This window comes from Ceratosolen solmsi, unplaced genomic scaffold, assembly GCF_000503995.2.
Source record: "Ceratosolen solmsi marchali unplaced genomic scaffold, CerSol_1.0 scaffold10, whole genome shotgun sequence".
NCBI lineage: Eukaryota > Metazoa > Arthropoda > Insecta > Hymenoptera > Agaonidae > Ceratosolen > Ceratosolen solmsi.
Window position 1 is genome coordinate 23,174,321 of NW_011948412.1, and position 17,404 is coordinate 23,191,724.

General features: G+C 22.3%; 1 protein-coding gene across 1 annotated transcript in view; it reads right to left on the reverse strand.

The window, feature by feature from the left end:
* Positions 1-244: 244 nt before the first annotated feature.
* LOC105366194 (microtubule-associated protein tau) overlaps positions 245-17,404 on the reverse strand; it is a 37,034-nt gene continuing 19,874 nt past the window's right edge. Inside the window, exons 4-10 of the mRNA XM_011504543.1 lie at positions 8,231-9,296; positions 7,701-7,747; positions 6,915-7,077; positions 6,534-6,742; positions 5,612-5,797; positions 1,664-1,825; positions 245-322 (exon numbers count right to left, since the gene is read on the reverse strand). Coding sequence (XP_011502845.1) covers positions 245-322; positions 1,664-1,825; positions 5,612-5,797; positions 6,534-6,742; positions 6,915-7,077; positions 7,701-7,747; positions 8,231-9,296 — 1,911 coding nt within the window. The remainder of the gene's footprint in view (positions 323-1,663; positions 1,826-5,611; positions 5,798-6,533; positions 6,743-6,914; positions 7,078-7,700; positions 7,748-8,230; positions 9,297-17,404) is intronic.

Sequence of the window (17,404 nt, forward strand, 5' to 3'; positions counted from 1 at the left end):
CGAGTATTATTCATTATTATCAAATACCATAATAAATTCGATATTATGTTTCAAATTATCATTCAACAATAATTTCGAATTTGAAATATTAAAATGTAGATTTGATCTGCTCGGTAATAAGTCATGCACTGCTTGTCAAGGTCTACTTTCGGCAGTTGGCTCTGGTCACCATTAATTAGTACATTTACAAGTATGTCTATTATAAAGTGAAGGCAGAAGAGCAACGAGAACAATTCCTGAAGATTTAATACTCTTGATTCAGATTCTTGTCCGAAATGGGGAGGCCATTTTTGTCAATCCCCGTTCCAGAAGCTATTGGACTCTAAAACAAAACAAGAGTTATCTGTAATGTTATTAACGTTTGGGCCGTGATACTCGTTTTTTTCTTATGGTAATTCAAGTTATCAGATAATTAGACGATGAAGCAATTGTCGACTTTGTTGGCTGATACCTTTTATATCGTTATTCTAGTCGTGGATATAGAACGGATATTTTATCCATCGAATATTTAGAAATTAAATCAAGATTTGTCAATACTATTGGAACACGACTTCATATTTAATTTACTTTATAATTAACATAAAAACTTTACTTTCCATTATTTAATACTTCAGCATGTCAAAATAGAGTAAGCTTTATATTTTCAAAAACCTGAGTATTATTATTTTAATTAACATTTAATTACATTTTATTTTATACCGATATGAGAAATATTCTACTGATAATAAAAAATACTCTTTTTTTACCTTTTTAGTACAATCAGAATAACATTATTAAAAACTATTTTTCCCATTATTAAATGACTGTAGTATTGGATTATTATAAAATTAAAAAAAAAAAATTTTAAATGATTTTTATAAAATTTCTCACTTATCATGAATAAGAATACGTTAAAATTTCATTGCAAATCTATTATTATTTCAATGATATATTAAATTACAAAATTGATTATTCATCTATGTAATTGTGTAAGAGAATTATTTAGTGAAATTCATATTTTATTATTCACAACTGTTATCTCATCCATAAAATTCATGGATATCACAATTAATTATCAATAAAATATATTAGAAATGATTCTCTGAGTTCGATTTTCATCAAAATAATTAAAGATAGAAAATTATAAGAAAGAGCGAAAAAATTAGTATCAGTAGAATAATAAATTAAAAATATAAAATGTATAATACTAAAATATCTAAGAAATAGAAATTAGTTATCAAATATTTTTCAATTTCTTTTTTAATGGACATATTGAGTATTTACATTGGATTTTTGGCGAATCAATGAGCTCGTGAGCATTTCAATTATGAATAAGTACAGCAATTTTATCATCATCAAATTAAACATTATGGAATAATTAACTTTTTGGAAATATCTAGTTATTTTAATTAAATTTAAAAATTTAATTAAAAATTATCAATGTGGATAACAAAATATTAATTTTATTTTTATGTCAATGTATTAGTATATTTATAAATATTTTTAAAAATTTACTTTACAAGCCTAAATATTTAAGCTTAAGTATTTCGAAAAAATGATAGTAATAAAAATTAGTCTATATCTTTAGTTTTAATATTAAATTGAAAAATATCATTGAATAAAAGTCTAGTTTATCCGTTTTACATACATATATTTATTTAAATTTATGTTAAGTTAAAAATACCTGTGAGCCACTACCACTAATGCTCCCTACATTTGAAGAGTTCTGTCGTAGATATGTTTTGTCATCAAAAATCTTTTTATCCCCACCACCAGGCTTGTGCTTAACATTCTCCAATGAACCAATTTTACTTTCAGCCTTAATTTCAATTTTTTGTGTTTCAATCTGTAAGGATTAAAGGCTTAATTACATTTCTTTCACAATTTCGTAAAATAGAAATTGTAAAGATGTGAAAAAAGAAAAACTGCTTTCAAATACAAATATAAAAATTTATAGAAAATTTGTAACATCTTCTATTTCGCTCAAAAAATTAAAGCAAGCACTGATTTCTAAAATCATATATTTTGCTCTATGAAATAATAATAATCAAGGTTGGCATACACAGATGCAATAACAGATGCAATACATATATTTTGCTCTATAAAATAATATTAATCAATATTGGCAAGAAAATATAAAATAAAATATTTAATCAGTTACCTGTAGGAAAAGAATGAGAGAGTATATAACGATATAATAATATTTGTAACTAAATAATTGATGTAATAAAATATTCTAAGACGACAAAGTTTAGGTCAGAATATATTATAAAAATTAAAAATTTAATAGTGAATATGTAGTATTTATAAAAAACCATTTCGAACAATTTCATTCAAAACCAAGAAATTCTGAAACTAAGACATGATTAAACTGGTACTGAATTTTCAGATGAATAAAGAAATATTTGTAATTCATTTACATACACAATACAACGATTAAATAGTTTAAATCATGAAAGAATAGTCATAGTAATAAGAAAATAATAAATACCAAATTAATTATATTTATAAAAAATTATGAAAACAAAGGTATTATATATAGAGTTCCTTATGTTCCACTATTTCTTACATCCTAAATTTTTATTGCTTACTCAATCTTTTACTAATATTGAATCTTAAATGTGAAAATATTAATTTTATTTTTAAAATCTATAAAAATTATGAATTAATAATATATTAATAGAATAAAAAATCTCATTGGTAGTAAGATTAAAAACAATCTCATTTGTAAATGTATAATATCAACAAGTTAAATGTACGCATAATGTAAAATAACAATAAGCATGCATATAAAAAGACTTAAATATTTATTCATATCCTTTATGACAATAACAATAATAAAATTAAAATAAAATATCATACAAAACAATAACATTAAAAATGCTGAGTCGTAACTTTTTTGTACAAATATACAATTGAATTTTTTTATTGCTATCAAACTAAGATATAATTGAGACTAGAAGACCTTATAGAATTATATAAATTTTGGGAAAGAATTATTTTTTGTAAGACAGTTAATAATTATATTGTTGTCCAAGCATTTGAGTATGCATATGAATTTTTTTTTCATGCGTGCAGTGTACACAACATAATACATATGTATATACAGTGTACATACATATATATGTATATATTTATATTAGATATTTCAAATAAATTAAATATTGTATATATGTTTTGTATTTGTGATAGATAATAATTTGAAAAAAATTATAAATTGAAGTATAGAATATAATCAAAGTTTTTTAAATTTTGAACTATGAATAATTTAATTACAGATCTCTTGATTACTACTCACCTAACGAGTTCAGATAACATAAAATTGGTATTTTAAAGCTATATTAATAAAAATTTATTGATTAATATTTACAATTTTATTTTTCCTATTTATATATATTGCATATCTATATAATTATTTATTTATATTTTTGAAAATAGAGTCTTTCAGAAATTATTAAAAAAATGAATTATTTAAGTTAATTAATATTATTTTCATTATTTTACCTGTAAAACTATTTTACGAAAATGTGCGATTTTTTAATTTTACATACAATGTATTAAATGATGACAAATCATATTTGAATTTAATAGGCTGATAACATTAATTCAAAATTGTAATACAAATATATAATCTTTCAATATAAATATTATGTAAGAGCATAAAAAAACAATTTACAAACTTTTGCTTATAAATAAAATTTTACACAAAATATTAAAAATCAGAGAGATTTAGAAAATTTAAAAATAAAATATGTATATTATTCTTATTCACCTATATTGATTGTTAAAACAAATTTTCAAATTTATAATACAGCTTAAATAATTATATTATTATAAACTAAAAAAATCTTATTTTTATTATATATCTTCTTTCTAATACTCCAGTACATAATGAATGATTGACAAAAATAAGTATGTGAATAGTAAATGTTGAAGTATTATTTATATCTGTGTCTAAATATCTAATTATAGGAGCATATATACAATAATAAGTGTATATTGTGAATGACAGATACAAAGATAGAATATGCTATGGACTTTCTTAAAAAATTTCATAATACTCACTTCACAATAATTATTCCGATCTTCTCAAAATCATAAGATTATAAAACCTTTATTAATGATTAAATATCTCTAATTAATTACTGAGTGTAGATCGATACTAATTGCTCTAAAAAAATACTTATTATCTCTGGAAAGGTTATACACTTTTCATTATTCAAAGACTGCATTTGAAGGACGCTTTAGAAAGTTTCGATTTATATTTAATAAACATCTTTATTGGATTTATATCTATACTAAACTAATACTAAAAAGATAATTTTTTACAGACATCCCTTCAGTATCCGAGAATGAACATGAACTTGTTTATAAACGATAATATATACTTACGTTGATCAAAATGAGATTATCATTTGATATTATTGTAGTCATCAACAATGACTAAAATTAAAAAAATAATAATAATGAGGTATTATTTATTGATTATTGACTTCAAAAAATCAAATGCGGTTTCAAAATATTCATCAATCATCTTTTATAATTGTTTAAAAGTTAATTTTTAGTATATTTTCAAAAAAAAGCACGACGAAAATTAAAAGAACTTGTTATTTTTATTATTGAATACTGTTATGCATTAACTAAATTAATATATTGCATTGTACTTTAGCTGTTGTACTTGTAAGTAGAACATGCAAAAAATAAAATATTAAGGAATGAGTTTATTTAAAAACATTACTTTTGTTATATACTATAAATATTAAAAATTGTTATCTTTACAAAAGGTTATGTGTATGAAATCCCATAAGCATATACTTATATTCTTACACAATACATTCAAATAAAAATTTAATTGACTAAAATAATAATTTTGAAGGAATTAATAAATATTCTTATGATACTTATACTTTTTATAATTTAGTTTATTTACACAACTATACATAATGTTAAACTATCATTAACAAATAAATTAACCATATAATAATATGAAATATGAATTAAAGCAATTAGCTGTTAATTTTCTTTCATATTATTAAAAAATATGTAAAAGATCGACATATATTTATATCAATCAATGAATAGATAAGCCAATTATTCAAATATCACTCTAAAATAACTGTACTAGTTTTAGAAACAATATATATATTTTTTTAAATCGATAAGGTAATGTAAGATAAGGTAAGGTAATAATAAAGCAGTGTAATTTAAACTATATTAATTATTTAGACTTAAATTTTTGTTGCACAACTTATTATATGCACACATATCAATGTATATAAAAATTGTACATCGCATATCAATTTGTACAATATTCTGAAGCAATTAATATATGAATACAACAAAATAACCATCACTTGTATACCAGACTACATTGCTTTAAAGTTAAATTTCTTTACGCGTTTCACAAAAAAATCTAGTTTATCTACTGTCTCCTATAATTCATGCTTTTAAAATTATCTTTGTCAAACGCTGAGAGCTGGTATTACAATATTTAAGGACAATGATTATACGAATACATACATTTCATTCGCCACATTCTAGAAGAAAACTAGTATACACATGATGCAAAAGATAATGTATACAAGGATTGGCTGAAAACATAGTCGCCGGCGAGAAAAGCACAAGCTCATACCTTGACAGATCCACCTCCAGGCACATGTTTAGCATTTTCTTTTGATCCGACTTTTGACTTGGCTTTGTCCTTGAAATCTAATTTCACTGTCTCAATTTTCTTGTCTCCTCCGCCAGGCTTATATGCTGCATTGTCTAACGAACCAATTTTCGGTTTTGCATTCCACTGAAGCTTCACTTGTTGAATCTTCAAGAAAATGTTTTAATTTATAATTAGTACTTGAGATATTTATTTTCTATTAATAATTGTATAAATAATTGTTCTTAAGAATAGAAGTGTATTTCTACTTTACTTGTAATTTTATTAATTGTAACTATTTTACTTATTTTTATTTAACATGTTATAAACTGAAATGAAAACAATTTTTTAATGATATTTTTATTTGTGAAAGGATTATATGAATTGTATTTACATTGAGTACTTATAGTAATTTCTATTGAAATAGTTTTCTTTTGATATTAAGCTTAATAAACAAATTAATCCCATTTGAACAGATACTACCTTTACTATTGAATATTATAACATGTGGTACTTTTAATAATTAATTTTTATAGAACAATTATTTAAGCAAATATTATTAAAATTATTTAGATGAAAATATAATTATACCAATATATGTACTATAATAAAATGTAACTATAAATTATAAATATAATAATGTCAATATATGAACTATTTAGTAAATTAATTATGAATATCTATATCACTTCAAGAATGAACACTTTCCTGAAAAAGCTTTTTATCATAATATTTTAAAATATAATATTTTTTTAGACAGTTAATACAAATACAATAAAATGAAATACCTGAAATGTGTTCAAAGATTTTTCAATTATAATTTTATATCCGCTAAATGTTTTGTTTCAAAATTTATTTTTATCCATTTCTATTCTTATTTGAATAAGTCGTCAAAACTACTAACTTTTTTATCGCCACCACTAGGTATATATTTATCATTTTTGGCTGCAATTTTTGGCTGCGCTTTGCTAAAATCCAGCTTCCTGTTTTCTATTTTGACTTTTCCACCTCCTGGCTTGTAAGTGCTATTATCTAACGAACCAATTTTTGATCTCACAGATTTTAAATTTGGTGATGGAGCAGCACCTACTTGTACTTTGTTCATTGGAACTTCTGAAACAATGTTTCGTAAATAAAAAGAGAAATAACATATCCAATTAGAAAAATGAATGGTATATATATATAAAGCAATTGTTAATCAAGAATCCCAAATAGAGTTGAATAGAATTATAAAACAAATAAATAAATTCTAATCATTTAATTTTGCAGCTATCCGGTGACTTACTTTTTTTGTCTTGGACAGTTGTAAGAGGAGCCGCATCCGGCGTTCTCGGCAAAATTTTAATTGATTTACTTGGAGACTTTACAGGAGAACCGGCTCTTGACGATCTTTTATTGTTATCAGGTGACTGTTTTGACAATTCAGAAATGCCATTTGTCCTTGGCCCCTAAACATAAAAAATAAATAACAATAATTTATTTTATATCAAATGAATTACTAGAATTTTTGCTTTCAGAAATACTGTTTTCGCACTTACTCAGCTATATTTCAATATTTAGAAATATTAAATTTAGATATCAAAAGTTTACAATTTTTTATATTATTATTTGCTATATAATGTATAAACACTATTCTCTTTAAATAAATTTTTGTTATTACTAAATAATACACGATTAAAAATTATTTTTTATACAGTATAAATTATTAATTAATAATTTTATATTTTTAATTAATCGATATTTTTATTAACTTTTAACATTATTACATTGATTGAAAATTATACTCCAACGATCATAATTATATTATATAATATAATTATATATTAAAAATTTTATAGTTTCAAATACGTCTATCTTACATGATACAAAAATTAATATACAATATAAATGTATATACGATAAAATTTAAACCTTCTTTCGTTAATCAATAATAAATAATCTATGAAATTCTTTAATTCGGTTATGATGTATCATGATATAGAGTAACATATTATCTTATATATAAAAATGATTAGTTTTAATTATATATTATTACTATACATCAACTACTGAAATTTATTTAAACCCATACCTCTCTTTGCTGCATTGTTTCATCAACTCCACTGTCATTTTCAGCATCTACAAATAATAAAAATAATTAATGTATAAAAAATAGATAACTTCAAAATAGATAAGCGAGACATAAATATTGTCCCAAGCAAAAATCAATTTTATAACGCATGTATTATATTTTTCAATGCAAAGAACTAAATAAAAAATTTTCATGAGTAGAATAAGAATCGAATACAGTTTAAAGACCTGTTTTAATCAACCCATTGGAAGATGATTTCTTCAAAATGTTTGTGGACCCAATGGCTCGGTCTCTCGAAATACCAGTGTTATTTATTCCAACCTTCGCAATTTCCTCATTGGATAAATTTATTGCTTTATTAAATGTTAATCCTTTTTCATTTTCACTTGCTATAGACATGAGAGAGGTGTTATTTAGTGATTGATGAATGAAAGATCTAGCTGATGAAAGCATCTTCCTTTGGCTATCAACAAAACTCTTAATGCTCGTAAAGTCAGCAGATGTTTTTATTGATGATTGAGGTAACGAACTTTGCATTTCAGCTGTTTCAAGATTTTCTTTCATTTTATTGATGGATACCTCAGGTAGCGAAGTATGTGTATCCTTTAATTTCTTGAATCGTCTTTGCATTTGATTATTTAATGGATGAACTTTCATGGCTGATGACTCAAAGTCTGATAACTTAATGTCAGTCATTTTTGAAGACAAGCTTTTAAACTCAATTTTTTTTTGTATTTCATAATTATTTCTTGCACTATTCATCAGTTCTAAATCGTAATTTTTAATATCAATAAACGCATCATTATTAATTGACTGTTGTTCTTCATCAATTTCTCCATCTTCACTCTCTTTATCATTTTCACAGCTACTTGCATCAAAGGCACTATTAAATTTATCATTATCATCGATTTTTAATGATGCACTTGATAGTGGCCGATGTAATTGATTGACATCTGTATCGACCATCTTATCAACGCTAAATTGTAGCCGAGATTGATAATTCAAACCGTTTTTTTGCTGCTGTTGTCGTTGGCCTAGAGGAAAATTTGGATGTGAAAATCTCGGAGAAGTTGTAATACCCCCTACGGAGTTATTTCTTTGAAGAAGTCCCCGATTCGGTAATCGTAGATCATTGCTTGCAGCGCCAGAAAGTGGTTGAAATGGCGGTCGATTAGCGAAACCTACTTGATTAAAGGATTGAGGTAGTCTGGCACTTAAAGGTGGCTGACCTTGTTGATCCGTTGATGATGTTTGTCCGTGTATAAAACGAGGTGGCGGACCACCTGAAGACGAATCCGATTGCGATGGTCTTCCAAAAAAAAAGTTCCTAGGGGATGGTACACGTTGAAGTGGTAATCCGTATGGTCTTGCCGGAGGAAATTGACCTTGTTGACCTCCTGGATTCAGTTGAGATCGACCATCAACATGGTACAAAGATAGTGGTCCACCAGAATATTGAAATGGAGGTGTACCATCCACCGAATTCGTAGTGGTTGACAGATTGCGAAGGCCCGGTGAAATCAAATTTAGCCTACTGCTTTGAAGTTGTGTTTGATGATTTTGTAGATTTGTAGGTATTTGAGGATTCTGTTTAACCTATAGAAATCTTTTTATTACGAATATGTGGTATATACTTTTGTATGTTCCTGCTTTACTTCTTAAAAATATTATAAATAATTTATATCACTTTATTAGTAATATTTAGTATATGTTGATCTATTATGCAGTATGTTTAACTAATGTTTATCCATTCTTAAGTAATTATAATTAAATATTTATTAAATACATACTTCTGAACGAATTACATGAATATAATATATACATACCATATATTGCCATATATACAATATGTATTTTTATAGATAATTGCGTATAGATATTATTTCACTATTCATTTACTCATATGACACGCGTGTTAAGAAATTTAATTAAAAATGCTAATTATCTAATTATATAATTATATAATTACATTTAGGATAATTTTATTTGCATAAATATTTCAGAGTTCCATTATATTTAATACACATAAAATATATATTCTACAATGTATGAATAAAGTTTATCATATATAATTTATATATACATGTATAATAAACCTATATATTTATATATAAAAATTATAAAATTTATAAATATTATATAATAATTTTTACATAATAATACTTATTTATTAATTATTAATATTAATATATATTAAAATAATATATCTCGTAATAATGAATAAAAAAGTTGTTAATAATCAAATTAAAATAGCAAATAATTCATTATATAAATCATATTTAATAATAGAATAAAATCATTCATATCAATCTATGTCATAGAATTTATGTACTAAATAATTATTTACAAATAGTTAGCGAAAAAATAAACTAAATTCAAAAAATTGTCGATAAAATATATTATCCTAACTACATCGATCTCTCGAAATAAGAAAACGCAAAAATTATTTAATCTCATGTTAGCTTGAAGTTTCACCGAACCTGACAGTAGTTCATTCCTTTTTTTCTTGAATCCTTACAAAATCGATTGGAAATTCATTACTAGATTTCATTAAACAGTAAGCTATTTAATTGGTACTATTGAACAAATATTAATTTATGCAATTTCTATAATTATGTAATTAAAATGTTCTTATTAAATAACAATACCTAAATATTTTGTCATTCCCATTTCGTGTATTTGCCAATGAATCTCTTTTTTTGTTTTAATTATATTTTATGTTTTAATAAAAATGTTTTAATTTTCGCCAATTTAAACTTTCTTTTTTGAACTCTGTTTTATTAACAATCAGTTACAAATATACATTTAATTTTTTAATTTTTAACAAATTTTAACAAATTTTTATTGACATTTATTCGAATTTAAATGGCTGCTTTGAAAATTAATTTTATTTAAAATTTTGTTCCGAACAATTTCTTAAATTCTCTTAATTTTCATAATAAGAATATTAATAGTATTAAAATGATTATCATTCATTTCATTATCAATTCATTATGAAATAATATGCAACTTTTATTATAGTATTTCATACAACTTTATATACATTTATAGTTTTATATTTTTGCGATAATCTCTATTTCAAAAGTATTAATTACTTTAATATATCCATCTAAAATAACTCTATTCATCGGTTTTCGAATTTCTTTCTAATAAATTTAATAAAACCAAAATATTTTTTAACATAATCCGATTGATTTCTTACGAATCCTTACCATAGGTACTTTACGTTCAGTAGAAATTTCGGTTGGAGATCCCAAAGTTTGTTGAGTATCCATGTTTCATGAATCTAAATATTTGAAACTGCTTCAAGTACCTTTTAATTTATAATAAAGTTGATTTTAACGAAGCAGATAAAACTTTGCCCATTAGCCTGTTTTGTTGAAAAAGAGAGATTCTCGTAAATTATAGAACTATACTATTCTAATATGTTACAACAAATAAAAATCGATACTGAGTAGTCTAATAACGTGACTAATTAAACAATAGTCTATACTATGTGCTATAATGTATTCTGAAATAATCTAAATTAATTATCTACTCTAATTGTTTTTAGTTGTACGAACAATTCTTATACAACGTATATATATATATATACTTTGTTTTATTGCTTGCTGTCTGAGATTTATTTAATATATTTACATAGATTAAATATAATAATAATTAAAATAATAAGTAAACAATAAATATAATCACAAATAACATATATTTTATGTTGTCGATTATTTAATAAATTATTTAATAATTCAACTACTACTACTACATAAATATGAACATTTCGTCTATGTAAAGTGCAAGTTTTTCCAACATTCTAATGAACTTATAAATGACACTAACTGAATATTTATATTTATCTAATAAATGATATAATGAAAATATATAAAATAAAGTTAAAAATTTTGCCCGAAAATGATTGCTATTACTACTATAAAACCAATTTTATTTGATTTATTATACTTATTATTTTTAATTTAAACATAATTTTTTTAATCATAATAATGAAGCCAAAATAATAATAATAAAAATGGTGAGCTTTTCATTCTGAAGCTTTTGTTTTTTAGTGTCTGTTCGAGCAGTTTATGAGATATTTATTAAAACGACTTGCAACTACTCAAGCGACTTTTATGACCAATGACCTCGGCGCAAACTCTTCGACGCGAGCTACATTCGCATGTGTCTGTAATCGCATTATCACGATCATGAAGCCATGGCTTGTTTGCGAAAAAAGTCAATAGTGAATTTCTATGCGTTGTTAAGTATGTTAATGAAAAGTATTAGTATATTTTATAGTTAAATTTTATTAATTACATGGATATATAAAATAAAATACAATTGAAGTATAAATAAAAAAGTTTTATTAATTGTTAATTGAAATAGTATTTATATATTTTTAAATGTATATTCACCTTATTATTTGACAGAATCAATTATTATAAGATTTTTTCATTTAAAAAATATTTGATACTTTTTATTAAATACAATTAATTGTTCTCTTAGATAAATAAAGTTGGTAACTTAAGCATCTATTATAAATTAATATAAAGTATCAGTTTATTTTTTTACATAAAAATACCGAATCCATTTTTACTACTAATTGATTTATAAATTCAAGTAATATATTTGCAGGAAACAATATAAGTTGACGTCAAGCTCCCGAAATTAAAACACTTGGCATTTAAAGAAAAAAAGCACTGGAATTTTATTTAAATAAAGTTCGTTTTTCTATCTTTATATGATATATATTAAGTATTACGTATTAGATTAGAGAATTGTAGACATTTGTATAAACACTGTTAAAAATGACTGTCGATAGTCTGCACAAGACGATCGATTACCTTACGGACATATTTTCTAAAAATAACAAAGAATGAATCCTTATGGTGGCACACCTTTTAATACCGAATGCGCCTTCTTCAATATTAGAAAGAAGTTCAGATTCCTAATTTTTCTTTTGACTGAATACGAATTTTTTAAAAACATGTTTTTTATTATTACAAAAATTCTTATTTAATTTTCATTACTTCTACGTCATACCTTAAAAATAAACGATCCAATTTTATTAAAAATAGGATTTATAAAATTTAGAATACGTATTTTTAATCGTAATAAAATTTATTTAATATTTTTCCTTCATGATAGCTTTACATAAGGCATGATTGTTATTAAGAAATTTAATTCTATTTAAAAATTATACAAGAACTGATTTTGCAAAAATAACATTTTCATAAAGTTAATAATTTTGAAAATAATACATATGTTGATAATAAATAAACTGATAATAAAACCATTGAGATATAAAGTTTTAATAAATAATATTTTCATTATTATATGATATTTCTAATAAATGATAAATGAAATTTAAATATAATAACATCTATTATATTTCATAAAAATTTATTGGATTACTTATAGACATTTTCTAAGCATAAATTATTTAATATATACAAATATGTGTATCAATGTTTTAACATTTTTTTATCGTCAAAAAATACAAAAATGTTTTTTCTGAATTTCCTGTAGAAACAATATAGTTTTTTATGATAATTTGAATACATATTAAAACTGAAATATATTATAAGCATATTAAAAATACTGAATATTACTTTTTTCAATAAAAGTCGTTAAAAATGGAGTAATAATAATTTTATTTATTATAAAATGTTTGCGTATATAATTTAATAATTACTATTAATCAAAATTTGTTTGTGAGAAGTTTTTAAATAATAAATCAACGCATCTCTGTGCAAATTAATATATAAATTGTCATGCACGTAATTAATATTAATTCCAAATTAATTTATTAAAAAATTCTAAGCATTTTTTTTATATATTATTTATTAATTTTTATTAAATTTTTAACAAAACTTCTAATGCACAAAATACAATAAAAATTTTTATCAAGTATTATACTTAATTTTATAAAATACATTTTAATATGAATTTTGTTATATGAAGATTTTTTAAATATTTACATAACACATTTAGCAAATACGTAAGAAATGATTTCAAAATCGACTCTTGATAATTAATTTGAATTTAAAAATACTTATACATTATTTTACAAATTATCCAATTCTTCTGTAAAATATTTAAATGTGTAAGAAAAAGTATAGAATTTAAAATATAATTAATTACTGATATTACTTTATCAAAAATACTTTATGATTCGATATTCCTTATATAACGCATAGTTTGTATATTATAGTAAGTTAAGTAATTACATAAAATTATCATTAAAACTGTATATAATTAAATAATATACAAGAATGTAATATTATGTAATAGGAATCAATTACCCGATAATGTTTAAAAAAACAACTTGGCAAGCATTCAAAAAGTTCATGTGTATATAAAAAAAACTTCGATCTAACGCAGGGGGCACCCGCGTTTATCTAAAATGTACGTACACGATTTTAATTGCGTGAGCTTAAATGGGTTATATATATATTCTATGAATCGATAAGTGAAATTAGATGGAGTGTAAATTCTGCCTATTACTTGAATTATCTAAGAAATTATCTAGTGAATTGTCTATAACAATTGAATAAATAATAAACTATAAACATTGATAAAATCTTTAAAATATACGTAATACGTAAACAAGTAATTTATGTAAATATTACAGTATACATAAATATTTTTTAACGTTTTAAACATAAAATTTTGCTTTTTCACAGTCAACATAGTTAATCAATTTAAGTGAATTTAATATTTAATTTATTACGATGTTAATTGTAAAAAAATTTGGATGTAATTGTTTTAAACTACTTTTCAAACTATAATATTTACATTTTAAATTTTAGTTTGATAATTGATATAATTGATAGATAATTATTATAAAATAATGTACTGTAATGCAATATAATTGGAAAGTATTTAAAATAGTGATATTAAAAAAATATCAATTTTAACAATATTTTATGATATATTAACATTTTCAATTGCATATTTCTATAATTTTTATATTTTATTAGATATTCTAAATACAAGTATAAATAGTGTGATTTTAATTGGTAAATAATGAAACATTTTATTTTAAATAATATACTAATACAGAACAGACGTGATGTTTCTTTTCACAAAACATTTTACTTTTTTTAAAATTACTTCTACATAATTTATAATTACCTTCAGACTCTTTTATATAATTTTTGCATTACATACATTATTCTATAATTCATGTTATATATTTTAAAATCTTATTAAAGAAAGCTTTTGTAACTTGTGAGTATATTATAATAAAATATGCTACTTTACAATACAACATTCTAAAATAAAATAAATTTTAATGATATACGCACAATTATGAAGATAAATAATTTCTGTAATGGAAACCAACAAATTTTTATGATAGAAATTATGCATTAGTAAATTCCACTTGTAAAAAACGATTGTACTTATATATTATTATTTAATGACTGTACTGTTGGTATATAAATATTATTTTTATAATAATTTGTCGAATAAATACAGCCTATTAGTATTATTTTGTGCACTTAATGTCCAGATATGATATATGTGCATATAGTAACAAAAGAACTTTCATTAAAACTAGTTACATGTAAATTGAAGTGTATAATAAAGGTAAAATAAATATATAAATACTATTGTTTTTAATACGTATATTTGCATATACGTATATTTCTTCAAAGAAACAAAAAAATTTTCATAAATCCATTGCCTGTAAAATAATATAACATAACAGATAATTTTATTAATTAATTAAATAATTCAGTAATTATTCTTAAATAAATTATTTATATTTGTGTCTTTTTAATAAACTGACCTAAATATTAAAATTAAATTAGCTTTAAAAGAAAATGTTTAAAATACAAATATTTCAATTAACGTAATATCAATGGGTTTAATTTCTGCATTTAATGTAATTAGACTGATTTTATTTTGAATTATAATTGTTTCAAAGTTTGTAATAATAGTGAAAATTAATTCTAAAAGTGTGACTGAAATGGATGACGATTTTATTATTAAATATGAATACTCATTTAAGAGTATTGCCTTCTAAAAATATTGCTACAATACATTATAAATTTTCCGGATATACGAAATTATATTTAAATCACATGATAATTTTTCGAAATTTATTATATCGTATTATATTGTCTATAAATATTCTATGTTAAATAGTTTAATACATAAATTGTTTAAGGACTAAAGCAAACAATACTTAATTATATGTAATTTTTCAAAACAAATTTGATATGCGACGAATGTATACGTTTATTTGAGGCAATAACAAAATATTTATAACTAATAAATTATTATTAGTATAGTTTGTTTACTAAATTTAGTTATATTACTGCCCATAGAAATAAATAAAATAATATTTTCTTTATATTATAAGATTATTATTTAATAATCTCATTTATGAAATCATCTACAGATTTCAATTAATGCATTGTTATGAATAAATGAGAAGCTGCATTGATCTATTCATAATAAGAAAATTTAACCGGAAACTTATTTTAAGTCTGATTTTAATTTAATATATATAAAGTTATCGTGTGTTTTTCTTAGTTATTCACTAAAATGTTGATTTATATATAAATACTTATTTAATTCTATTATGTATTTAATGTAATTATATAATGCAAAGTATGAAAAATAAAATACATTAAAATTTTTAAACTTATATATAATTACCTTAAAGATCTAAACGGTATCGAAAAATAGTCTCTTTATTGGTTATGTACACATAAAGCTTATTTATCACATTGAATTAATTTAGTGAAATAATAGCTATTTCTCACTTGGAAGCATAGAAACATCATCATTTAAATAAACAATATCTACCTCAACAAAGTTATAGACACATTATTATTGTAAAATTAAAAATAAATTTTCAATGAATTGAATGTTGTAACAAATGGCTTGAAAATAACTATCAATTTACACTCATATGACTTCAACCATCTATCCAGCCATATATGGATCCATATATGAACTTTGTGTCTATATGTTTATATGTGCATGTCGGAAAAAGAAATTATTAACAATTTTTTATTGAATAAGGTATTTGTGATAATTTATGTATTATGCAATAGCAAAAATTGCAATAATATTTTCAAAATATCAAAAAAGAATATTTCATATAAGTATTAAGATAATATTATATAATTAACACTTTTAATTAAAAGAACTAAATAAACAATTTTCCACTAATTGAATGTTAACTTTTTAAGCAATTCTACTTATTTCTATTACATGTATGATTTAACTTAAATTGTGTAATTCATTCATTGATAAATTAACGTGTGATAACTATATGTGAATTAATACAGCAAATATGATTTTTTACTTACACTTAATATTATTAAAGGTTTGCTTAATACAAAATTTAGATATATACTTAATATATTTTTTTATAATCCAAAATTTTTATAGATAAGAATTATTAATGAATTATAAATTATCTAATTAATAACCAATAATAATTAACATTAATTAATTACAATTATAGATAATTTAATATTTCATGCACAAATATATATATATATAATTATTAATTTCTTAATTGGAATAAAATTTGTTTTATTGTTTTTTAATTTAAATGTTTTTTAAACCGAATAATATTTGAAAATAATTTTTATGGTTATTTAAAGATTGAGGATTGTAAATGATTAATATTCTAAAATATCAATTTAATAAGGCAATAGTTTTTCCAGATAATTTAAAGTTTTTTAGTTTAG